A 26817-nucleotide genomic window follows, 5' to 3' on the forward strand; every position below is an offset into this window, starting at 1 on the left:
TTGAAATTGGAGGATAGTAATACTTACTTCTCACACTCTTGGTGATCTCGTCCTGTCTTGGGGCTCTAAGTGCCATACCCATAGCTGTGATGAGTTAAGTATAATAAACAGGTAAGGCTCTTAGAATATTAAGAGCAATCGGGTCAGCTATAGTGAGTGCTATACAGAGTTAGTAATAAATGAGATATAGGTGGATAGAATTCCAATTCTGAAATTAACTTACATCTACTGAGCATCTACTGCATGCTGGCATTACGCTGGACCTCAGCTATTAGGGGGAACAATAAAAGAGGCCAAAAAAGAAATCAGAGTGAGGATGCCATCTGAGTTACTATCAGAAACTTTCATGCTCCCATACTGTTCCATTCATTTCCCCTTCTTCTGCATAACAGTTTTATAAATTCCTCAAGCTTCACGAGCTTCCTTCCCATCCTCACTCTCAATGATCTTACTTCCTGTTTCTCTGAGAAAACTGGTGCAATCAGAAAACCTCTGCTAGTGCCAACCACTTAACACCTACCTGCTATCAACACAGGTCCATCATCTGAGCCCTCTCCCTGAACATTAATAAATGGTCCATGATCTTATAGCCATACTTCACCAGACCCCACTCTTTCTCATCTATGTGAACATAGCCCTTCAATTTATTTATTTTTTTTGGTGGGGGGATGGAGTCTCGCTCTGTTGCCCAGGCTGGAGTGCAGTGGCACAATCTCAGCACGATGCAACCTCCATCTCCCGGGTTCAAGTGATTCTCCTGCCTCAGCCTCCCAAGCAGCTGGGACTACAGGCATGTCCCACCATGCCCAGCTAATTTTTGCATTTTTAGTAGAGACAGGATTTCACCATGTTGGCCAGGATGGTCTCGATCTCTTGACCTCATGATCCACCCGCCTTGGCCTCCCAAAGTGTTGGGATTACAGGCATAAGCCATCATGCCTGGCTGCTCTTCAGTAATTTTCACTCTCTTTATCAAAATCTTTCTCTCTACTGAATCATTCTCAACTATCTCCCATCTTTAAGAAAAATCTACTGTGGACTCTTTCCTCTCCCAGCTTCCTCCCCATTTCTGTTCCTTTTAACAGTGAAATTCCTCAAGATTGTCTACACTTACTCTTTCCAATTCTTTTCCTCCCACTTTCTCTTCACCTACTCCAATCATGATCATTCAGTGGTCAATCCTCAGTTCTCCCTTAGTGGCCGCACATGCCACACTGGACCCTGTGAAACCCTTCACCTGCATTCCAGGGCACCACACCCACTTTCTTCTTCTACCCGCTGGTCACTCCCTTTCAGTCTTCTCTGTTTGTTCTCCCTCATCTCCAGGGCATCATGAAGTGCCTCAAAGCACAGTTCTTGGATTTCTTCCCCTCTCTATCTACATTCATTTTAATCTCATGGTTTTAAGTACTACTAATATGTTCCCAAGTTCCTAAATGTAAATCCTAGCCAGGACCTCCTCCACTCACTTCGGACTCAGACAGCTAACTGCCTACTTGAGATCTCTACCTGGCGGTCTAAAAGACATCTCAATTAAAGCAACTAAAAATTAATTTCTGATCTACCTGAAAATGCTATACTCAAATTCTTGCCCCATATCAGTTGATGGCAAAGTTATCTTCCAGTTGCTCAGGCCCAAATCCCTCAGAGTCCTCTCCAATTCTTTCTTTCATGTAACCAGAACATCCAATGTGCACTACCTTTGAAACAGATGCAGAATCCAATATGTCACACCACTTCCACCATTGTGACCTATTCCAAGTCACCATCCTCTTCTTACTGAATCACTGCTATTAAAAGGTAGTCAGGTCACATTTTTATTCTGCTTAAAATCCTGTAAAGACTTCCCAATTCAGGTTAGAAGCCAAAGTTCCTACAAAGGCCAGCAAAGCCCCGGGATCTGACCCCTCAACTCTTCCCTGAATCATGCTCTCCGTCACCCACTCTACTGTGGCTGAATAGGCCTCCCTTGCTGTGATCTAGAGCCCCGGCCTCTTGCCAGCCCCTTGCCTGGGATGTTTCCCCTTCCTTTAGATGGTCTTACGGCTCTGCTCTCACCTACTGCAAATCTTTCCTCAACATCACCTTCTCAGTGAGGCACCCCCGACTGCCGAATTTAAAATGATACCCTGCCCCCTTACGCATTTCCTATTTGTCCTTCCTGCTTCATTTTTCTCCATGCCACTTATCAACTTTTAAAGTTCTATAACATTGACTGACTTATTTATTTAAGGCCTATATTTCCAGCATTTTTAACAGGGTCTGACACACAGTAAATGTTCAATAAATATTTGTTGATTGAGTGAATGAACGGATATATCTTCCTCAAGTAATACATTCTATTAAGGAGATTTGGAGACAACTTTCTAGAGATCTCCCTTGAGAGCTTCAAAGTTATCTGAAGGGTATTCATGGTGCAGCTAGCTATAAATCTGGATATTATTAGCAAGCTTTAAAACATTTCAAAAGATTAAGGTGATACAATGCTTGTTGTAGATAGCAATTCCTTAGGGAAGGTAGCCCAGCTGGTTGGGATAATTCCCCAAGGGAAGCAGGCCTAATTTGGAGGGGTTCTACTTTCTAATATGTTCTGTGTACCTGGCCTTGTCCAGAAAACTGGCCCAAGGGTCCTGTCAGCCCCAGCCTTTTGCTCTGGCAGCATGAGGATTAGGAAAAAAGAGGAAAGTCTCATTGACAGGCAGCCTGCAATATATGAGTTCTTCCATATATTCATCTCATCTAACACCCATGACACTGATGTGATGTTACTCACTGGGTCAGTACCCCTAACCAAATCCATCAGCACTCCTAACCAAATCCATTCAGGTGTGGAACTGTGCTAAGAGACACAGAAAGAAAAAGGCGTGGTCCTGAACCCACGTGTTCTTACTCTTGTGGGATGACAATACATCTTGCTTTATTGTTGACAGCACCTATCACTATGGAACGCATATTTCCTTACTCACTGCCTCTCTCCCCACCCACTAGAATGTTAGACCTGGATTGCGGAGCCACTGTCTTGCTCACTGCTGTATCTCAAGTACCCAGGTCATGTAGTGGACACACAATGTGACACCAGGGCTGACAGAGCAGGCATGAGATAAACAGTTGTTGACAGAATGAAGAATATAAAATGTGCAAGGAAAAAAATAGAGAAGAAATATCTAAGTATGGCTGAGAAATTTATAGGAGATTTTCCAAGAAGAATGATACTGAAAACCAATCTTAAAGAATGACTAGTTCTGGGAGCAGTTTGGGGTGGAGAGTTGGGATGAGAGTCGGACAGGGGAGGGGATTCTAAAGGAAGATCCCGGCAGGAGCAAAGGCACAGAGATGTGCATGGAAACTGCTTTCCTTTGCACCTTCCGAATAGGGCCATGGCCTTCTGAAACAGGAGCTATTTCGACTCTCTCCTGTGCACCCTCCCTTCACTCTTTTCCTAGAACAGGACTGGGCCATCAACAGGCCCAGCAAAAATAACTCCAATTATCTTCTAGATCTCTGATAACTTTAAAAAAGACAATTTTCTTTTTAAACTGTGTTATTGAATGTGCCAGGAAAAGTGAAGAATAAACTACAGAGCTGAAGGTACTAGACGTTCCTTGGTCAACATTAATTCCTAGTGTAAAAAGTACATGTGATCCCTTATTTGCACACCAAAGCTCTTGTCTCACCTCAGCCTCCTAACATCTTTGTGAGGCAACCTCACATCAGTTTTCCACTGCAAACATGGCAAAAAGGAAGTGCGGAGGCAGAGCCAGCCTGGATCCCAGGTTGTTTGATGGGAAACCTATGGAAAACCCTCTGTCTGAACCTGATGCCTCATTTCCAAGCCCACCCCTTTGTGCATCTCAAGTATATGGTGTATGCTGTGTGCAGCCCTGTGATTAAATCTTCTAACTGCAGCACAGACCTTAAGGGAAGCCCCAACCCCTGCCAAAATCCAATATGGGTCTCTTCCATTGTACAAACTCTGGAGTTTCCAGACCACCTTAATACCGCTGGGGGTGACCAGGTCATCTGAGTTCTTTCCAATCCACCAGATTACCAAGGTTACTATAGTTTTCACTTTTTTCTATTGGATTTTAGCAGTTACTGTCATATTGATGGTAACAGACAAATTCCATTGGACTAATAAATGTCATTGTTAGGTGGTGTGGGATGGGGGCTTGATATGCTCTGCTGAAGACAATCCCCAGACAAGTCAGAATTTGTCAACTAGTTAAGAGAATGATTTACAGTCACTAGAAAAATAACACGTCTGGGCAAAAATTATTAACTTGAGTTTACTCCTTTTTTTTTTTTTTTTTTTACACAGTGAAAAAATTGTATTCATTCAACCTTCTAACACAATTTAAACAAACAACTATTTGTGTGGCTCATACTTATAATCCCAACACCCTGGGAGGCCAAGGCGGGTGGATTGCTTGAGCCCAGGATTTCTAGACCAGCCTGGGCAACATGGCAAAATCCTGTCTCTACAAAACAAATACAAAAATTACCTAGGCATAGTGGCACTGGGGAGTCTAGGCACTGGGAGTCCCACCCAGCTACTGCGGAGGCTGAGGTGGGAGGATTGCTTGAGCCCAGGAGGTTGAAGCTACACTTGAGCCTGAGCGAGACTGAGGCCCTGTCTCAAGAAAAACAAAAAAACCCAACAAAAAACCATAAACAAAAAACAAACAACCAACTATGTATGTACTGAAGAAGCCCACACATAAAAGCGGGCGCTAACTGAAGAGCGTGTCTGTCCCCCCAAAGCTGCCTGTGGCACGTGGAATGAGGCAGCTGGGCACTGTGCAGGGCTCACCACCCGCTCACCTGGCATCTCTTCACAAGATGTGAAAGCGGCTCAGAGTCCCTCTCAAGTGTTAGCTGGGGCATCTTCTGAAGATCAAAAAGTGGTGCAGCTGCTGATCTTCCCAGCCCTAGAGCCAGGTGCTCTGGCACTGATGAAAAGGGTTCTGAGAACAAAGGGCACCCTGTCACCTGGATCGGCCACAAGTGATGGAAGGAGGGGACAGGCGATCTGGTTTCTATGATGCCTAACCCCAGCAGGGCAGGGGAGCAGGGGCAGGTGGCTCTGCATGGCACCTTCTGTCCTAAAAAGCCTAAAATCAACCTGCTGATAGATGCCTCCGTTAGGTCCAGGACACCCAGTTTCTTTCTGTCCCCTCTACTGGTCTCGCTGTTTGCTGCTTGCACTGACACTGAATTGTCACATGTCACTATGTGATCCTGAGAGTGAATGCAGAACGACACACTAGCTTCAGCCCTGAAAAATAACCTACAGGTCTCTCTGCAGTGGAGGCTACTCCATGCTCCGTAAGCCCTGGGTCCAACCTATGCCTAGGCAGGGAAGTTAGGGGGCAGAGGTTGGCAGCTCACGTCCAAGCTGGCCTTGGGGCTTGTTTCTCTGACTTGACTGGCCTGGCCTCTTCCCTTGACCCCTGTAGTCAGGTTCTCTCCTTGTGCTGTCTTGACCCTCGCTGCATCTCCCTTTGCCTCTTCTGTATTTTCTGACCCGGAAATTTCCAGCCTATCCTCTGAGAAGCTCTCTTTGACTCGCAGCGTGGGTTAGAGCCTTGTTCTGGTGCTCCTGTAGCTCCCCAGATTTCTCTGATCATCACATCCATCAACCTTTGCGGAGATCACACATTTCATTGTTGGGCCATCTACTTGACTGTAAGTACCGAGGGCAGAGAGACAAACTCAGTTCTGTTCCCCACCTCCCCTAGTGCCGTGCTCAGTGTCTGGTCCCCACAGTGCTCACCAAATACTTCTGAGTTAAATTAAAACCATCCCTGCTCCAAAACATCATGGGGTCTAGCCATAGACACAGTTCCCATTATCCAGACTCGCAGCCAACAGGGGTCCCTGGGCTGGGCCAGCTGGGCCTAAGGAGGCCGGAAGAGGAGGGTCCTTCTCTGGTCCTGAGCCGTATTTCCCAAGACCTCTCTGTTTCTCTGGTGATTCTCTAGAGGCAAGGATTCAAGCCCCACAGTGCCGCTGCCCAGGGCTACCGCCACCACCTCCCATCACACCTCATCCCCAGCTGGCTCTGGCTGTCAACCTCAAGCCCCAGACATGTTGGGAGCACATCCCACATCCACCAGCCAACTGCTGTGGTCCCTGATACGGATTCATCTTGAACAAACTTGAAGAGGCCTATTTTTATTTCCTAGCTTTGGATCCCAGATGCAAGGGAGGTATAAGGTAGTGGAAAGAGCACAGGCTCCGCTCCAAAGCTCTGGAGTCACAGCAAGTCATGCCTCCCAGCTGTATGACCTTCGGCATGTGACTGCCTCAGAACCTCAATTTTCCTGTCTGTAACTTGAGCATAACAATACCTGCATCACAAGGGGACTGTGATGCCCGGGGGACAGAACATAAGAAAGCATCCAGTAAGAGATTAGATCTAGGACACTTTCAGAAAAGGCCTGTTTCCCTTCATGCACCAGGGCCACTGCCCTCCCTTCTGACCAGGGCTGAGCCCACTTCAAGCTCACTTGAGGAAGGCCACCCAGTGCTGAGAATTCACCTGTCTCACAGTATCTGTTCTCCCCTCTTCTTGGCAATAGAACCTCTGGTTTTTAAATGGTGGGTGGCTGTTGTCCAAAATGAAACTACATTTCCTGGTCTCCTTTGAAGACAAGCACTGCTAGATAGCTGGGACCTGGTTGATAAGGCATGGGTGGAAGCGCCACCTGTGACTTCTGGGAGGGGCATGCTTGCTTTCCTCCCTGCCAGCCTCCTCAAGGTCGCGAGAAGACATGGCAATGGGAGGCTGAATGGCCTTTCATTATGAGGTGGAAGCAAGGGCAGAGAGTGCAGAGGAAGAAAGCGGGTGCCTGAGTCCTTGAGCTCTGGGGAACCAGGCTGGCATGGATCCTTGCCATGTGGATATCATCTGCGACAGAGAAATGACCTTACTTCCTACTTTAGCCACTGTTGCTTTGAGTTTTCTTTCACTCCCAGACAAACCTCATTCTGACTGATTATAGCCCTATACCTCTTTGACCAACGTTCCTCCCTGGGTAATTATCAGAAGTTCACTGCAGGCCTTCGGCGAGCTTCCAGGGAACCCCCAGCAGAAAAGACTGGCCCTATGCACCTCTGAAGGTGGACACGTAGGCATCCAAGGGCTGCTCCTTCCAGGGAACCTGCTGACCATCTGGGCACTGTAGCCTCAGTTAGTTCCAGAGGAGAAGGAAGGGGACCACACTAAGAATCTATTACATTGCAGCTGTTCTTATGTGCCAGGAGCCAGTGAGGGACAAGATCAACTTGAGAGAACAGTAAGAAATGGCATTAGCCTTGCTCATCTGACATCAGCTGTGGTTCTTATCTGTCTGGTGACAGTCTCCAGAAGCAATGTACTCTTTTGTACTTGCATCCATGTGAACTGAATATGGGTCTTAAGAAAATCGCACAGAGGACTTAGAAAAGATCTAGACAGTGCCACTCCATGTGTGGTCCACAGGCAAGCTGCCTGACCTCACCTTGTTAGTGGGATGAAAAGCTTGTGCCGAAATGCAGATCAACTGCATCACCAAGCTCTTGTTTCTCAGTTGACTTTTTTTCCCCATAGCAAGACTTTCTCAATGAAGGAAGCAATGGAGTGATGTCCATTCTAGCTAAGCTCTTTATCTGGCTTCAGACTGCACTCTGGATAGTGCTGTTTTAGAATATGGTTGCCTTGTTAATGGAGCTTTACAAAAACATACACTAGGTTCCATCCCAAACCATGTGAATCAGAATCTCTGAGGCTGGAGCACAGATAACTGTATTTTAATAAAGCACCAAAGTTGACTCTGAGGAATGGCTCTGGTGAAGAACCACTGTGTAGATATGAAAGCAGGGGTTGGCAAATTACCTTGGTGACATCTGGTAATATTCTTACTATTGGCCTTTGTTCATATTTTAGTTTTTCCTAAAGCTTTCAGTCCTTACTGCATTTATTCTCTCATGAAATACAAACCAGCTCCTTTAAAACCAATACAAAAGAGGGAAAAGAACTTCCCACTTTCCCGTATGACAGAGCCCCTAGCACCATCACTGCTGTTCTCAGACACCTCTGGCTGAATGAGGGGTTTGGTGCCTACAGAAACAGGCCAGTGGTTCCAGAATGATATTCTGTGTATGACTCCAAGGTGATGGAACCCACACCCACTGTCCCTTACCTGCAGTTCCCAGGCTCAGCAGCACAGCCACCCAGAGGACCCAGAAGAAAATGAGGATGGTAAACGTCCACAGTGGCTGGAACAGCAGGAAGGGAGCGCTGCTGATGGCTTTATTTGTGATTTGGAAAAGCTCAACTGTCAATTTTATTCTCTTTCTGAGAACAAAAATCAAGACGAGCAGGACTGCCTGGTGAGAAAGGGGTTTGAGTAAATTATTTCTAAATAATGGAGAACTGGGTAGAGCTTAAAGCAAGCCTTATTATTATGACATCTCAGCAAACAGTTCTTTTAAGATAGTTATACTACTTTGTTATAATTGAACAGATGAATTTGCAAACACTAATTGAGCATCTAGTAAGTGCTGGCCCCTGGAATAGATTTTTTTTTTTTTTTAAACCGAGTCTTGCTCTGTCACCCAGGCTGGAGTGCAGTGATGCGATCTTGGCTCACAGCAACCTCTGCCTCCCTCAGCCTCCTGAGTAGCTGAGATTATAGGTGAGCACCAGCATGCCTGGCTAACTTTTGTATTTTTAGTAGAGACAGGGTTTCACCATGTTGGTCAGGTTGGTCTCAAACTCCTGACCTTGTGATCTGCCCACCTTGGCCTCCCAAAATGCTAGGATTATAGGCATGAGCCCCTGTGCCCAGCCGGAATAGATCTTAATAGCTATAACAGTGAACAAGACACAGTCCCTCCATAAAGGGCCTTGCAGTCTGGTTGGGAAAAAAGATAGAATAAGAATACGTCTTCTAGTGTCAAGGGACTGTCTTACATCCTCCCCTCCACATCCCATAGAACCCCAGATATTGCTAAAGGCAAAGGAATATGAGTATGAGGCAAAAGTCTCAAAGCCACTTTCTGTGCCTTTTTCTGGCTTTCCCTTCCTGCATATAAATAGTCACAAATCTCATATTAATGAAACAAACCATTCTGCACCCCTTCATCCCCATCCAGCCACTGATGTCTCTTACTCTTTTCATGGCCAAGCTTCTTGGCTTGTCTACACCCACCATATGCACTTCCATGCCCCAAATCATTCTTCAACCACTCGCAAACATCCAGACCCCAACACTCTTTTGAAACGGCTCTCCCTGAAGTTACTTCATGTGACCCCCTGAGTGTTTAATGCCATGGAAACATTCCAGGTCTTGCTCGGCTTCAGCATGGCATCGGATCCCTTGTCCACTCCTCTTTTCTCGAAATCTTCCCCTCCTTTGGCTTTCATGATCTTTCTTTTAGCTCTCCTACTTCTTTAACTGCTGCTTCTTGAGATCTTCTTGGGGTATCTCCTATTCCTCTGTGCTTTTAGCAACCTTCCTAGATGCTGGCAAACTCCAAATAAAAACCTCCAGCCTCACCTTCCTCTAGGTGCTGGAAGAGTAAGCACATCAGTTATTGACAAGGCCATGGATGTCCTAGAGTATCTCAATTTATCCTGAATCAAATTGTCTTCATACTAGAACCTCCTCTTCCCCCTGTATTCTTTATCTTTGGTGGCCCTGATTTTCTGGACTCTCCAAGAGTTAGGTTCTGCTCCTGTGTGCTCTCATTTTATTCCACGCTTATCCTATTGTGCTATTTAACATAGCCTATAAATGTTTCCTTGTCTGAATTTCCCATTAGATTAGGCTCCTAGAGAGCAGGGGCATCTCTTATTGTCAAGGACTGGCAAAGTGCCCAGTACAATCCCAATCACCTCTGGGTCAGTTTCCTCAATACCTCTCCTGCCATCCTTTCCTATTTCCACGGCTGATACCTCAGCTCACGTCTCAGTCTCTTTCTTTTAGACCCCAAGAACCTCATTGGCTTTCTGCATTTAACCACCCTGGCCCCACCCCACCCCACCTCAATCCCTCCTCCACAGTGAACAAGACACAGTCCCTCCATAAAGGGCCTTGCAGGCTGGTTGGGGAAAAAAGATAGAATACACAGCTAAGGGGAGCTTTGGAAAGCACAAGGACAAAGATGGTGTTTCCCAGCTCAAAATCCATCTATGCCACCCCACTGCCTCTGGAAAAAGTGCAAACCTATCATCACTGTAGATCAGGACCTTCCTGACTTGACTCTCTCTGTTCCTGCATCTCAGGCTTCCATCAATGGGACTTCCTGCAAGTCACTCCCCTGCCCATGTGACCTCAGGCATGCTGTGCCCTTGGCCTGAGATGCTCCTTCTCTTCCAGCTGGGCTGGAGCATTCCTGCCCTCAACAGTCAAGTGGAGGAAAGACAGACAGATGACAGCAGGATAAACTGTGCAGAAGCTGCTCCAGGATCTGGGGGCACAGCCTCCTGACCACGCCCAGGAAGGGTGTCAGGAGAGGCCCTGCTAGATACCCAGAGGAGACCCTTCAGTTGTAGAGGCTGAGGGGGAACGCCTGTGAGTTCTGAAAATGAGTCAAACTAGTTCATCCAGCAACTGGGAATTGGTAAGAACTCATGACAAATGAATGGGAGGTGAGCTGGGACTTAATTCTGCCTTCTGGAGTAGCCCCTGTGCAGAACTCACGAACAGTGAAAACAGTCTCTCTGTTCCCACGGCCTCCCCTCTTCTTAACTTTACCCTGACACTGGGATCTGGGTGGCATAAATGGTGCAGTGTGCAAACACAAAGGGAGCCCTGTGGAGAGCAGATGGAGGAACTGGGCCCTCCCAGCTCCCAGCCCTGCTCTTCTTCCCCTATGCCCAGCCTGGGGCATGGGGGAGCCCTTTCATCACCAGCCTCCTTTGCAGACTCTGCTGAGTGTCCGGCCTGGTTCCTGCCTGAGGCAAGAACAAACAGGTGCTTTACTTTATTGTACCCTTGCTCCCTGGCACAATTTATGTGAAGATCACAAACCTAAAACCTCACCACGGAAAGGAGAAAACGTGAAAAACTACCAAACATGGGAATAGAAAGATTTCCTATGAGAGGATTGGGTTTGTGTGAGAATCTGCATTTTCTGCAAGATTCAGTGGTCTTCTGGAAAACCCTGGCTGCAGCTGCTCCACAGAACAATCGGTAACCAACACACCAGCAAGGACGACTCTGGGTGACCTGCAGCCAGTGCGGGGTCCCCTGCCCCAGGGCCTTGTGATTCTAGCCTTCCTAACAGTCCCTGGAGAGAGTCCTGAATGACATTTGGTTGCCAACCACCCTCCCCCCAGTAACTAATATCTGCTGCCTCATTATTCTAAGTTGGCCTGTTTTCAACTAGAAGTTCACTAAGGAAGCAGCAGGTTCTCTGAAAACCAAAATAACCCAGTGGCCAGCAAGTCTGCGTGCTAGAGGGCAGCGGGAGCTGGCACCCTTGAGAGCTGAGCATACGCTGGCAAAGGGGAGCTGCTCCTCACAAACAGGGAATGGGAACCACCTGTCGTCACCCACTCACCATGCCACCTTGTAGCCCCTCGGGACCGAGAACAGCGCACAGCAAGTATAACAGAGCAATCTCTGGGAGGTGGCAGGAATGACTTGGGAAGAACTAAAACCTTTTCCCATTTTTGGAGGGTTTTGATTTATTCCTATACAGGTATCTCAAATCCAAAGAAGACGCTTTCTGAATCAAAAGAAAAACAAATTCTAGTTGTTTTTGGCTAGAATTCAATGATTTGAATTTCAGAGTTCTGGCTGGCTATCTGACCTACAGCTAGGAGAGTGTTTCTTACCGTGATGCCTGTAGATACAACAGCAAACCCCAGCACACACTTCATATTTTCCCTTTCTGTGTCCAATTCTATGCTGAGGTCATTGGTATAGTCATAATACAGCCACCACAAGACACCGCAGACAACTAGGAAAGAGAACAGCAGCAGAGCTCAGGGCACCTGCCATGAGATAACCATTCCCCATCACACAGAATCACACAGGGAAGTCTAGCCACTGCCCACTGGCCACGTGGTGCTGCTCCGGCAGTGGGTCCCAAATCCCCAGGTCCTACAGGCAGCTGCTGCCCTCTGGAGAAGCTGGGCAGAGCCAGGGCAACCCACAGAGGACCCACCAGTCCTGGCATGATGCTTGCTTTGGGAGACCCAAGGAGGTGACCCCAGAACACAGGCGCCTAGCCCACAGGTCAAGTCTGGACATGAGCAGGAGGAAAACCCCATGGACAGGATGGTGAGAGGGGCAATGCTAGAGCCCAGTGTCTAAATGTGTGAGGCAAGTTCTGCTGGAGATAATTCCTGCGGGAGCCTAGATGTTGGCTGCTCACCCACAAAACCAGGCAAATTTACATGGCCTGTGGGAATCACGGAAGTCAGAGGCTCACTTTGAAGATGCCCTAACATTGTAAGTACTCCACTTTTAGGTATAAAATACCACCTTATGCCATATCCACAGTAACTATAGGAAGGCTGGAGTGGACGGGGAGAAACGTCCCTCAGCAGTCACTGTACCTGTCCTCCAACAGGGCTACAGGGTTCTGAGTTGCTGAGGGCAGAGCTGATGTCTCAGGGGCATGAAACATTACAATCACATCAGTTTTTAAAAATCAAAATATACTCATCCGCTACATGATGACATTTTGATCAACAGCGGACTGCAGCTATGATGGTGGTCCATGAGATAATAATACGTTGTACTTTTCTGTGTTTAGATACACAAGTACTGATCATTCTGTTTCAGCTGCCAACAGTATTCTGTACAATAGAATGCTGCACAGGTATGTAGCCTAGGAGTCATGGGTTATACGATGTAGCCTGGGTGTGTAGCAGGCTCAACCATCCAGGTTTGTGTAAGTACACTCTATGACGTTCACACAATGAGGAAATCGCCGAGAAACGTGTTTCTCAGAACGCATTCCTCCCGTCGTTAAGTGACACATGACTGTGCCCCATACCGATATGTAAATGGCTGCTGCCTTGAGCCTCCTGCGTGTCCTTGTCCCTCGAACCTCTCTCCCAACAACTGTTGGTGAGATTCACAATCCAGCAACCAGAAGGGAAATATGGGCACAGTACAGGGTCTCCAGGACTCTGCTTCTGCGCGGGCCTGTGTGTCTTCCGGCCGGACAGAGCCTTTACATGACAACTGTGGGCACCCATGTGCCAATGGGTGAGGTGCCTGTTCAGAAGAAATCCTTTAAAATGCTCCTAATGGGTGCTGGAATTCTCTTTTAATGTTATGGATACAGGATCACGCTATTGGCAAGCTCATTTCAGGGGCAGCATAGCAGAAGAAATAACAGATTTGGCTGGACATGGTGACTCATGCCTGTAATCCCAGCACTTTGGGAGGCCAAGGTGGGTGAATTGCTTGAGCTCAGGAGACCAGCCTGGGCAACATGGTAAAACCCCGTCTCTATAAAAAACACAAAAATTAGCTGGGTGTAGTGGCATGTGCCTGTAGTCCCAGCTAACTGGGGGCTGAGACAGGAGGATCGCTTGAGCCCAGGAGGTTGAGGCTGCAGTGAGCCATGTTTGCGCCACTGCACTCCAGTCTGGGCAACAAAGTGAGAGCCTGCCTCAAANAAAAAAAAAAAAAAAAAAAAAAAAAAAAAAAAAAGAGAGAAAGAAAGGAAAGAAAAGAAAAAGAAAGAGAAAGAAAGAAAGAGAGAGAGAAAGAAAGAAAGACAGCGAGCGAGCAAACAAACAAACAAGATTGGTCATTAACTTTGCACTGTCTGTGAGACATAGCAACCCCCTGCCATCCTCCCTGGGCCTGAGTCTCCTCATTTGTAAAGTGACAGGCTAGATCTTTAAGATTCCAGGTAGCTTAAAAATGCCAACTTTTACGTTCTATACTTAATGGAAAGTCTTTCCATTTAATTGAAAAGAAATCAGTCAAGTAGAGAAATACTTACATGATAATCCCAATATAATCAACGAAATGAAAATGTGAACCAGAAGGGTGGTGATGAATCTGAAGGTAAACATCACGGCCAAAGACAAGGCTGAAAAATTAAGCAACACATAAACCTCAATAGCAACAAAGGGTAGAGGCGATGATGATAGCACTGGGATGACTAAACCCTCCAGAACAGTGATGGCTAGGATTTTATTCAATCTCTAAATATCTCGGGATATCTACTAAACACCAAATAGAAATAACAAGGTATACATGGGGCAGTCTCTGACATACCATGCAGTCGTGCCATAAGCCGGTCTCTGGAAATGCTAGTATTCTTCTTAAAAAAGAAATTTTGTTTTTGGCTGGGCATGATGGCTTACATCTGTAATCCCAGCATTTTGGGAAGCCAAGGTGAGTGGATCACCTGAGGTCAGGAGTTTGACAACAGCCTGGCCCAACATGGTGAAACCCCATCTCTACTAAAAATACAAAAAAATTAGCCAGGTGTGGTAGCAGGCACCTGTAATCCCAGCTACTCAGGAGGCTGAGGCATGAGAATCACTTGAACCTGAGTGGCAGAGGTTGGCAGTTAGCCGAGATTGCGCCACTGCACTCCAGCCTGGGCAACAAAGTAAGACTTCATCTCAATAAAAAAAAAAAAAAAAAATTAGCCGTATTATTCTCAAATGCTCGAATCTTTTTTTCTAACAAGTCCAAATGAACCATTTAAAACTCTTATCACATTTAACTCTTTTGACTTCAAACTGGGCTTATGTAAACTTCTAACTTTGTTCTAAGGTACTCTCATTAAATATGAAAGACTAATAATGCCTTTAAAATGAAGAATTTAAGATCCTAACCATGATGTAAGCTGTATGTTTTTTTTCGACATAGGAAATCAGGACCATCTAGATATCTTGGCATTATGGTTAGTAAGGTGGGTTTTGGGATTACACAGATCTGGGTTCGAGTCTTAGTTCTGCCACCTCTTCTACTAGGTGTGTAACACTGGCCAAGTCCTGAACCTCTCTTAGCCTCAGTTTCCCCTCCTACGAGTGGTAAAGGGATTCTGATGAGGTTTTAATGAGTGAAGAATAAGTACAATGCCAAGCACATGGTAAATGCTCAGTAAACCACAGCTGTTCCATTATGAATCTAATAAGTACATGGCAATGTCCTCACAGGGACATTAGGTCATCATATAAGGTATCAGGAGTAACCTGAGGGTTTTTTGTTATATATTGTAACCAAGCCAGTATTGGGGAGTCAAAGAATCCTGTCTGAGTCATTTGAAGTCATTTTCAGCCTAAATAAGAAGTCTGAAAGTCATGATGGTGACTAAAGTATTCCCAAGCATTCAGGAATTAGGAAGCTTTTAGCAATGAAATTGTGGAAACTCAATCTGTTAACTGTTAGAAATATGTTAATGTCTGACCAAAGAGTTTCTCTCAACCAAGAGGTCAGGGGGCTGCCACTAGAAAGCAAGGCGACAACAGGCTCTTACCACTGTCTAAAGGAGCAGCAGAGTGTATTAACCTGTTCAAAGAGAAAGTTGGTTCTTGATTTCAGCCAACTGAAACATAGAAAATGGGAAGTCAAAAGGTCAAGAGTGGGTAGCTGCTTCCAGAAATGCCCAGAGAAGGCTCAAGGCCTTGACCTGTCTACAACCCAAAGCAGGTATGTCCCTTAGAGGAGTGGGATACAGCAGACCCCCGCAGTCTGACTCCATTTAACATGGATGCACACATGTCCTCGCCCTGCTCACTAAGCAGCCTTCTGCTCTGGCTCACCTACAGGTGGAGGCATGTGTGGCCAGAAGACATGGTTTCTGGTTGCCCTGACAGTTGTATTTTTCATGGCCCATCCACAAATTGGTGATCTGCTTTATACACTCATCCCCAGTGAGAAGCAGACACTAGGACATGGTCAGTATATAAGGCAGCCCCATCCACTGAGGCTTTCTGCCAGAGGGCCAGCTGTTCCTTTATTCTTACTGCCCTCATCCCACTTAAATCTGAAACATTGAAAATATCTATAAAGAAAATACAAGTTTTATATTTAAGTCAAGAGGCTAATTTTCATTATACCATGTATGTAAGTGCTAGGAACTTTAGCACTCCATTAACAATGATTAAGATTAACTTAACTGAGAATTACCTAATGCGAGGACACACAGGCCAAGGACTGTGTCTCTTCCCGACATGATTCCACTTAGGATTCGGTGGAGGGTGTCAACATCATTTATTAAAACAGATGCAAACAGGGAGTAGCACTCAGGCGTTTGAGGGATGCATCGGTTAAACAAGGGAAATGACTTGCTAAAAATAAAAAAAAAAATAGATGGCAAAAATGTTAATTTACTATTTAAGAGATGTTTATTTAACATTCTCAACTACCAAGAAAGCTTAAGAACTGCAGTAATAGAGGGGGGCCCAGCATCCCATTTGCAGAGCACACCTTAGAAAGCCAGGCAGGTATGCTCTGCTACACTGATTAGTTGATGTTCTGAATAGGAAGTTGATTATGGGAACCCATAGAAACCAAAAACCTAAACTTGGGGAGCAACATTTAAAAAAATTAAAATGGCATATATTTAAGGTATACAATGTGATGTTTTGATATACATAAACTTCGTGAAATGATCAACAGTTAAGCTAATACACGTATCCATCAATTCCCATAGTTATATTTTGAGAACACTGGAGATCTACTGTTGTAGCAAATATCAAACATACAGCACAGTATTATTTTTAAGGTACATGTGGACTGCATATATGATGGTGGTTCATGAGATAATAATGCTCTACTTTTAATAGCTAGAATTTATTCATCCGCTGTATCCTTTGACCAACATCTCTCATTTCCCCTGCCCTCACCCCTGATAACCACCATTCTATTCTCTGTTTCCATGAATTTGACTTTTTTAGATTCCACATACAAGTGGGATCATGCATGAGATTTGCCCTTGTGTTCCTGGTTTATTTCACTTAACATAATATCTTCTGGTTTATCCACGTGGTTGCAAATTGCAGGATCACTCTTTTCTTTTTTTAAAGGCTAAATACTACTCTGTGGTATGTGTACACATACTACATTTTCTTTATGGGGAACCTTTTTTTTTTTTTTGAGACAGGGTCTGGCTCTGTCGCTCAACCTGGAGTACAGTGGCTCGATCATGTGTCACTGCCACCTCTGCCTCCAGGGTTCAAGCTATTCTTCTACCTCAGCCTCCTGAGTAGCTGAAACCACAGGCAAGTGCCATGATGCCCAGCTAATTTTTGCATTTTTTTGTAGAGGCAGAGTTTCGCCATGTTGCCCAGGCTGGGCAACATAAGCTCAAGTGATCCACTCACCTTCATGTCCCAAAGCATTGGGATTATAGGCGTGAGTCACCGTGCCCGGTGGGAACCACATTTTTTACTCTCCTGTCTTAGCTCTTCTTAGACACAAACTACCAACTCCAACAAAGAATTTTATTTCTGTAAGAAACTATTAGGGATGTGAACTGGATCAGACAGAAGGTGTGTTAATAACACTATTAGCTTAATTCTGTCCTGTTTAGGAAGGCATATGAGGTTTGAGAGCCTTGCTATGAACACTGGATGCTTAATAAATAAATAAATACCAAATGTATGATTGATGCTGCAGTTAACTGCCGTGGGTAGATGAGAAAGTTGACCTTTTTTAAGGCCCTTCCTGAAATGTAAAAATGCCTAGGAATATGCATTCCAATGAATCTTCATGAAGCCACTGATACCTTCACAGGGTCCTGCTCTTCTTCATTTCCATGAACCCCAAATGATGGAAATAATCCCAACCAAAAAGTATCAAATTATCTAAAAACTTGTTCAAAACCCAGTCACCAGTCATTCTGTGCAATGTATGAGAATGAAACGAACGAGAACCCAAATTTAAACAAGATTTCATTGACCTGAATAAAAGAACGACTTCCCAAACATTTATTTTTCTTTTTTCTGAGTTGGAGTCTCACACTGTCACCCAGACTGCCGCAACCTCCGCCTACTGGGTTCAAGCAATTCTCCGGCCTCAGCCTCCCGAGTAGCTGGGATTACAGGCACCCGCCACCATGGCTAGCTAATTTTTTGTATTTTTAGAAGAGATAGGGTTTCACTATGTTGGCCAGGCTGGTCTCGAATTCCTGACCTCGTGATCCGTCTGCCTCTGCCTCCCAAAGTGCTGGGATTACAGGTGTGAGCCACTGCACCCAGCAACCCAAACTTCTTATGAAGCACAACATAGAACATGTGGAAGAATCTTACTCCAGAAGTCTCAATATGACAGAAATAGTTCCTGAGTCACTGGATAGTGATTTAAGCGAAGAGTGACATGAAGGGTGTTTTTTTAAATTATATTTTTGAAGGGGTAGTACATTTACATAGCTTAAATTCCAAAAGGTACAAGAGACCAAACTGCAAGAAATTGCCTTTCCTTGTCACTGAGCTGCTGAAGTACATTTCCTCACAGGCACCCATTGTTTTTGGTTTCTTGCAAACCATTCTAGAGGCTTTTATTTTTTAAAGCATATGTAAATATCATAGGAAATTTAAATGAAACTTGCAGCTGAGCTCAAAGATAATAAAAATTATACTCCAAGATGAGATGCCAGATCCCACCATTCAGGGCTTGCCAAAAAAGAGGTGGAAGAAAAGTGGGTAGATTATTCTTAAACCCGTACCCATACTGAGAGCATGAAAGAGTTGGAAGTTGATAAGAAGAGCGTTTTAAAAAATAAACTTTTAATTTCTGAATAATTTTAGAGTTACAAAAAAATGGTCACAATGTAGAGAGTTCCTGTGTATCCTTCATCGCCTTCCCCTAATGTGAACATCTTACATAACCACAGTACATTTGTGAAAATTAAGATTTAACATTGGCACTAAACTATAGCCTTTATTTTGATTTCACCATAACATCCTTTTTCTATTCCAGGATCTAATTCAGGATAGCACATGGCATTTAATTGGCATGTCTTCTCTTTGGTCATGACAGTTCATATTTTTTGTAGAGACAGTCTCACTGTGTTGCCCAAACTGACCTGAACTCCTGGGCTCAATCCCTCCCCCAACCTCTGCCTCCCAAAGTGTTGGAATTACAGATGTGAGCCACTGTGCCTGGCCTGTGACAAGTTTCTTAGTTTTTCCTTGTTTCTCGTGATGTTGACATTTCTGAAATGTATTTTGTAAAATGTCCCTTCATTTGTAGAATTTCTCTCATGTTTTCTCCTGATTAGACTACGGTTAACAGGTTTCTGGGAGACTGCCACAGAGGTGAAGTGCTTTTCTCATAGAATCACACCAGGGAACAGGACAACACTGGTGAAATTAACCTTGATCACCTGGCTAAGGTGGTACCTGCTGGGTTTCTCCAGGTAAAATTGCTATTTTTCTCTTTTCCCTCTCTATTCTTTGGAAATGAGTTACTAAGCCTAGCCCACTCTCAAAGAGAGGCGAATTCCACCTCCCAGAGGAAGAAGTATCTACATATATTATTTGAGATTCTTCTGTTAAAATTTATCCCTTTCACTGGGCACAGTGGCTCATGCCTGTAATTCCAGCACTTTGGGAGGCCAAGGCAGGTAGATCACTTGAGATCAGGAGTTCGAGATCAGCCTGGCCAACATGGCAAAACCTCTCTCTGCTAAAAATATAAAACTTAGCCGTGTGTGGTGGCAGGCACCTGTAATCCTAGTTACTCGAGAGGCTGAGGCAGGAAAATCACTTGAAACTGGGAGGCAGAGGTTGCAGTGAGCTGAGATCGTGCCAGATGGCAGAGACAGGGTCAGTTACAAAAAAAAAAAAAAAAAAATTATCCCTTTCCCCCATTTGTTTATTTTTTCAATTATTTATTTATGTCAGTATGGCCTCATGGATGTTTATTCTTTTCTTTGTGTTATAATCTACAATTGTATTACTCAATCTATTCCAGCTTTGGCCACTATGAGGCATCTGCGTCCTTTTGACATGACTCATTCTTTATTTTTCTTTCTTGAGCACTTCCTTACTTTCCGATGCTACAGAATGATGATACCAGGCGTAGTTGGTATTCTCCTTATTCAAGTCCTAGAACCTGCCATTTCTCCAAAGAACCCTTGAAGACCAATAATTAGACACCATGATCTGGGTACTGGGTATGGTTTGGTATTACTGATTCTAGGCCTTATAATCAATCCTAGTATGTAGTTTCAGAATTGCTAATCATTCTACTGTATTGTTTAGGGAATGTTTAAAAAATGAAAAAAATGAAAAAACAAACAAACAATTGTTAACCAGTACCTATGCAGTAAACAAACGGACTATCTGGAGCACAGCGTCTACGTACAGCTCCTTTTCTCTATAGCTTACAGTATCTAGTCACGAAGCTGTTTTCCAAAGTTACACTCATCAGCTCCTTATTTGTAATTTAATTTGTCACCCGCTACACTTTATCCTAAGATCTCCTGACATCTTAATTTTAATTTTTATTTGTATATAGTAAAATCCACTCTGCATAGGTGATGACAAGTGCAGAGAATCTTTGGAAGAGCAACTTTGAAGAGCTGAATTTTTTTTTAACTAGACTTGTCATGTGACTCCATCCCCATTCCCAAAGAGAAGAGGCTGAGGGGTACTATTCCCAAGTCAGATGAGAAGGGTTTCATGGAAAACATAGCTTAGGGAATCACCTGGCTTAGGGTCTGAGCCACCCCAAGAAATCTGGAGAGTGAGCGGCTTTAACAGCAGAGCAGAGAGTTACAGTTGGGGACTTAAGAGCCCCCAGGGCATTTGTCAGGGCAAAGGGTGAGCTTCCTGAGGTCCAGTTGTGGGTCACATGTGCACACGTCCCAGTGACTGCCATTGACTGTGTCTAAGACAGCCATGTAGAAGGCTGTGGGGACCTTGGCAGAAGGAGCTGGAGGTGGCTGCTCTTTGAGCCGGCTAATTAATGCCTCAGGACTAAGGAAGGCTTCCCACATGACCAGCCAGAGTAGAGATGCATTAGACTACGTGGAAGGCACTGCAGCTGAAAGAGCCCCAAAGAACCCAAAACATGCCCGTAAGAGAAAGAGCTGGCCGGGACATCTCCCAAGCCCAGAGAATGCTGGTGCTAGTATCAGACAAGTAAATGTACTCCTGTTGCCCTTTCCTTCTCTTCATTTTTGCTGTGTCAGTCCCTTAGACAAAACCTGTTTTTAGCAAGCTGGAAGAGGAAAAATAGAAGAGGAGAGGAGCAGCTGACTTCAGCCTCCTTCCAGGACTGTGGCCTTTCCCACCCGCTCCTGGGTGAAGTGTGCAAGGGGCGGAAGTTTAAACCTTTAATCAAGTGAGAAGTTTATCATATTGGGCTGAATATTTTTTACTTTAAAAAAAAATTTTTGACACAGGGTCTTGCTGTGTCACCAAAAGTAGAGTGCAGTGGGTGATCACAGCTCACTACAACCCCAAACTCCTGGGCTCAAGAGATCCTCCCACCTCAGCTTCAGCTAGGACTACAGGCAGGTTCCCCTATACCAATCTAATTTTTAAATTTTTTATAGTGACATGGTTTCATTATGTTGTCCAGCTGGTCTTGAACTCCTGGACTCAGGCGATCCTTCAGCCCTGGCCTCCCAAAATGTTGGGATTGCAGGCATGAGCCACTGTGCCTGGTCTGGGCTGAACATTTTGATTATTGACTCAAAAGTGTCTCTTACAACTTAAAGTGACTCAGTACATATTACCTAAAAGTTACCAGAGAAACCTTGGGAACTGCCTGTGTTTTTATTCAGCAGAAAAAAAAAAAAAAAAAAAAAAAACTATTCCCACTGAATAAATTTAAAGAGACAGAGAAAGGCAAAAATTGTTTTCTGACTACATCCTGTAAGTCATGCTTGATGTAATGGTTATACAAGCAAATATATACCTATATGTATATATTTATATGTTTGTATATATTTATATTTATATATACTTACAATATTTATATTTTCTACTTTTTATGCAAAAGACAGTACACTACACACTGTTCTATTATTTGCTTTTTTTTTTTTTTTTTTACTTAATATGCTTCAGAATGTAAGGAATTCCTCTTTTTTACTGAGGGAAAATTTATATACAGTGACATGCACTGATCTTAAACATAAAATTAGAGACTTTGTTAAACATATACATCTATCAACTACCACTCCTTTCAAGATATAGAATATTTCATTAGCTGGGGTAGGGATGCGTCGTTTTTTTTTTTTTTTTTTTTTTAAGACAGAGTTTCACTCTTGTTGCCCAGGCTGGAGTGCAATGGCACCATCTTGGCTCGCTGCAACCTCCACCTCCTAGGTTCAAGCGATTCTCCTGCTTCAGACTGAGATTACAGGCACCTGTCACCACACCCAGCTAATTTTTATATTTTTAGTAGAGATGGGGTTTTACCATGTTGGCCAGGCTGGTCTCAAACTCCTGACCTCAGGTGATCTGCCCACCTCAGCCTCCCAAAGTGCTGGGATTATAGGCCTGAGCCACTGTGTCCCGCCCATGGCCCGTATGGATGCATCTTTAGACCATGGCCTGAGGTTTCTTCACCACTTCTGCTTTTCTTCTTCCAATTAGCAAAGCCACTCAAACTTACAGGAAGTCATTGGGAGAGCTGCCTGTATATTTAGATTATCCTGCATATGGAATTTGGCTGAGCAAACCACACAGTGACATGTACTGGCATCTATGTGGGAGGCAAGAACTAGAATTTACCAGGGGGAAGATATCCACACCTTTTAGATTCTGAATACATGGGGGACTCAAAATACATTACCATGTCGAACACCAAAGTGCAAAAAGATCTATTTGCTTGTTGCCTTCTGCAGCGCTTTTTCACTGCTCTTAAAAGCTCATACCTAGATTCACCAACTTCTTGATATTCAGCCATTACTCTAAAAGGGTATGTTATACCTCACATGATCAACAGGGGAGGAGGAAACAATCAGTTCAGTCAAAAAGAGGTATTCAGAAAATGTTCTTTGGCCCTACAGCCACTCTTCTCAGGTTTTCCAGCTTTTCTATCCTGGCACTTCTCTTCCAGGATAAATATGATCATTTTCACCTTACACAAACACTTCCTTGTGCAGGAAAAGGGAATGGAGCCCTTGAGGCTGTTTCTCTCTGTGTCCAAGAAAGGCCAGTCAGTCAAGGGTTTTGTCTTTACTTGAAAAGTTAGTATTGGAAACATTTGCATTTAGGGTGGAAAGGACTAGAGGGCCAGCGTAGACATGGTGCTATTATGACACATGGCATGGGACTGTTTCTGCCAGCTTGATGTGAGTCTAGGAAGGCCACTCAGCAGGCAAAATGAAACCAAGTCTTTACTCAAACTTAGACGCTGCTTGAGTTTGAATGCCAGCGTTCCCATTTGCTGGGTGTATGACCTTAAACCTCTCTCTGCATCAGTTTTCTCAGCTGTAAGATAGGGATGAAAACAATACCTACAACGTAGACATTTTCTGAGGCCCAAATTAAGTTAATCCGTGTTAAGGGCTTAGAAAAGTATCAAAAGCTCAATAAATGTTTGCAATTATCATCATATGCATCAAGATACAAGCTTCCTGTGGAATTACAGTTGCCATCCCATTTATAGTAAGAGGAGATTTTATCCAACTCTGGTTAAATTACAACCTTAAAAATTCCATTCTCTTTCAATACTATCTGCAGATATAGTTACAAATTGTGTTCTTAAAAAAAATCCTCTCCAAGTGCTAGATAATTTTCCTTGCATCTACTACTAAAACATTGTAGTTTTTTTGTAACTGGGTTCAGTATGTTTCATTGAGATGTGTTTATGATATCTTACAATTAGCAGAATTAAAAAAATAAGATATTATAGAAAATGCAATGACTATTCTCCTAAGCAAATAATTCTCTCCTCCTTCAATTACAACATGGAGTATTTATTTCAGAAAAGAATATCACAAAATGGCTATTTTCTGCCTTCGATGTGATTAAAACTTCCTCAGGTCTTTTTGTGTTTGTGTGAGCACCTGCTACTTCAGCATTTTTCTAGCTTCACTCGCAACCAGTTAGAAGACTATGAAATACATGATTTTTAAAAAAGGCAACAGAATAGTAACTAACAGTGTGAGTCATATGTAATAAGGGTAAATCTTGTTTTGTGAGATTTCTAGTTTTGTTTTATACACATAAATATGTATGAAGGTATGTGCGTACTGGAGTTGGCACGTAACAAATTCCTTATTGTAAGTCCCAATCCAGACTTCAAAAAAACATCATCCTAGAGGACTGGCATAATGCTTTGTTTTAATTAAGTCATCCTACCACATGCCAGGTAGTACACTAATTTATGGAGTGAGTAAAACCTTGCAAGGAGCCCACCAAGTGTACTCTTGATAAGAACCCATGCTTTCTGTTTTCATTGAGAAGAAAGGTGTGGTGATCATTGGCCTTGCCCATCTGGTCTGTTTCTTATGAAGATACCTAGAGCAATAAAAACTAACCGAGTCTGATTGTCATAAAAGGGCAAAAGTAAATAACTGTTACTTTGCAATAAATAGTTGGAGTAGAAAAAAATACACACTAATTTATAAAATCACCTTGTTAGTAATAAATCATGTTACTTCTTGCTAGCTCTAGTGTTCTTTAAAGACTATGTGTATTTTTATTGTTTGCTGAGTTTTCTCCTTATTTAGCCTGATAACTAATCCACTGTCCAGAGGCATGCTGCAAATAGTCCCTCCATGCTTTTATCCCTGGCCTCCTATAGATTTCAAGCTCCCTGCAGGCAGGGGCTCTTCTGATATCTCCTTCCCATAATGCCTAGAAGCGTAACAGATGCACACCAAATACCTAATAACTTTTGTTGAGGGTTAAGCAAAAAGTATGGAAGCTTTTACCTTGGAGGAACTGGTAGCCTGGGGCACAGTGAGTCTGCTTTTGGACTGTGGGTGTAGTTGAAGGAATTCAAACTATAAACACACAGGAAGGACCCTGGAAGCAGAACACACAGACATTATACCATCCTCCCAGGTGAGTCAGTAAGGAAACCAGTCATGTTACCAAACCAGAAAGGAGAAAATCAACTACTAGGTCTATGGGTGACAGAAACACAAAAAGAATAGGCATATAATCTGAGGTCTAGAGAGGGCCTCCCTTACGTTCTCTTCAAAATCCCAAATTCAAAACTAAAAGTTATATGACTGGTCCTAAAATAATCTGAAGCATATTTGAAAACGATGTAGAACGTTGATAGTTTAAACCTGGCTTTGCAAATAATTTTTGAAAATCTGGCAAACCATTTCTTAGGCAGATAAAATTCTGAACAGTGGACCCAGTACAAGGTACTTTAGTTATACAAATGCTTTTGGTACAACTTACAATATCCGACTGCTCAGTGGTAGGATCTATTGGCCCTGATAATCTCATGAAAAGACCTACTTGTCAGCAATTCAGCCCACAGCCTGCACATACATCTCTAGGACTGGATGTGCCCACGTGCCTGGAGCTCCCTGACTTTCTTCTGACCCTGCCATTGGGTCCCAAATGTGGGCTGTCTCCTCTCTCTCTCTATGGATAACCATGCACCTGAAGTGGCAGGGAGCATACATGGAACAGTCAGATAAATCTGGATAGAACCAAAATAACCTGAACAGCTCAAGAGAAAATGCTTACGGCCTTTTCCACACAAGAGGAAGCACTCACAAGGAAGTAAACCTTCCAGCTTTCCAGAGAAAGCAGAGTCAGGATAAATTATCTCATCTGGGTCCCCACAGCTTACTCCACCATGGGGAAAAGACTGAAGCAGGTCTTAATGCCTACCACTGGTGTTTGCAAAGAGCTGGACCTCTTCCAGGGAGTCAAGCTGCTCTTCAGGGCAGCTGGATACGCAGAGGGCTGTGCGGTCGAGCCGCACACCTTTGACTTCCAGGTTGCAGGAATTCATAAAGAACACGTGTCTAGGAGACAGATGAAACAGAAGAATGTGTTAGAGCACTGCCTCTCACTGGGCTTAATTGTGGGCCTTAAAAATATCCACATGCTATCAAATGCAGGGTTCCCCCAGGCACAGTTTCATAATTAAATGTTTCAGCATAATTGAACATTTATCATGCTTACTGGTGGTCATCCATGAGGCTGTACAGCTTGGAGACTGTCTACAAATGGTAACAAAGCTTTGTTTCTCCAGATTTAGTGTTTCCTAGGGGATAACACTGGGGAGTTACCTGAGAAAATCTGAGGAAGAGAAGCAATTGATTAAAGTGCCTGTGAATTGGTAGATCAGGCCAATGCACACACTATTCAATGGACTCCATGGAGAACACATTTGTACCCAAGACTGTTCACATATGCTTCAGAAAATAACTGAACACAGGGAAGTGAGAAGTGGAAAGGAGGAGGCTGAGGCTGGGAACTAAAGGCTTGTCTTTCCCCTTTCCTCTCAAGTTGAGAGCCAGGAGGCTCAGGAGAGCCCTTCCGCAGCTCCCCAGGGACAGGGTAGAGGGGGCACAAGAACGAAACTGGACGTGCCATCAGCAGGTTATGCACTAGCAGCCACAGCTTCCGGACTCCTGCCCAAGCACTTATCCAGGCTCTGAAAACTCAGGAATGGCAGAGGAAGACCCCATAGGCTGCCCTCCATGGGAGAGACCTTGAGAAGGGGTCCCAGAAGGTGTTTCCCCCTCCTATTGGGCATGGAAGAAAGGTGGTGCAAGAGGAGATGAGAAACAGATTTCCTGGGTGTATGATCTATATATTTTTGAAAAAGTTTAAAAAGTATGTTAAAATATACATAAAATTTACCATCTGAACCTTTTTTTTTTTTTTTTTTTTTTTTTTAAATTAAGCTTTTTTTTGTCTTTTTTTTTTATTTTTTTTTTTTTTTTTTTTTTAAGACAGAGTTT

The 26817-nt window shown here is 43.9% G+C and overlaps 1 protein-coding gene across 4 annotated transcripts in view; it reads right to left on the reverse strand.

The window, feature by feature from the left end:
* Positions 1 to 26817, reverse strand: part of SLC44A3 (solute carrier family 44 member 3) — a 71153-nt gene that overhangs the window by 38403 nt on the left and 5933 nt on the right. For all 4 annotated transcript variants that reach the window (XM_017517474.2, XM_017517473.2, XM_017517472.2 and 1 more), the window contains exons 4-9: positions 25736 to 25872; positions 24814 to 24907; positions 16104 to 16264; positions 13960 to 14049; positions 11828 to 11952; positions 8184 to 8370 (exon numbers count right to left, since the gene is read on the reverse strand). In XM_017517474.2, the coding sequence (XP_017372963.1) occupies positions 8184 to 8370; positions 11828 to 11952; positions 13960 to 14049; positions 16104 to 16264; positions 24814 to 24907; positions 25736 to 25872 (794 nt within the window). The remainder of the gene's footprint in view (positions 1 to 8183; positions 8371 to 11827; positions 11953 to 13959; positions 14050 to 16103; positions 16265 to 24813; positions 24908 to 25735; positions 25873 to 26817) is intronic.

Source organism: Cebus imitator, unplaced genomic scaffold (genome assembly GCF_001604975.1).
Source record: "Cebus imitator isolate Cc_AM_T3 unplaced genomic scaffold, Cebus_imitator-1.0 Scaffold633, whole genome shotgun sequence".
Taxonomy (NCBI): Eukaryota; Metazoa; Chordata; class Mammalia; order Primates; family Cebidae; genus Cebus; species Cebus imitator.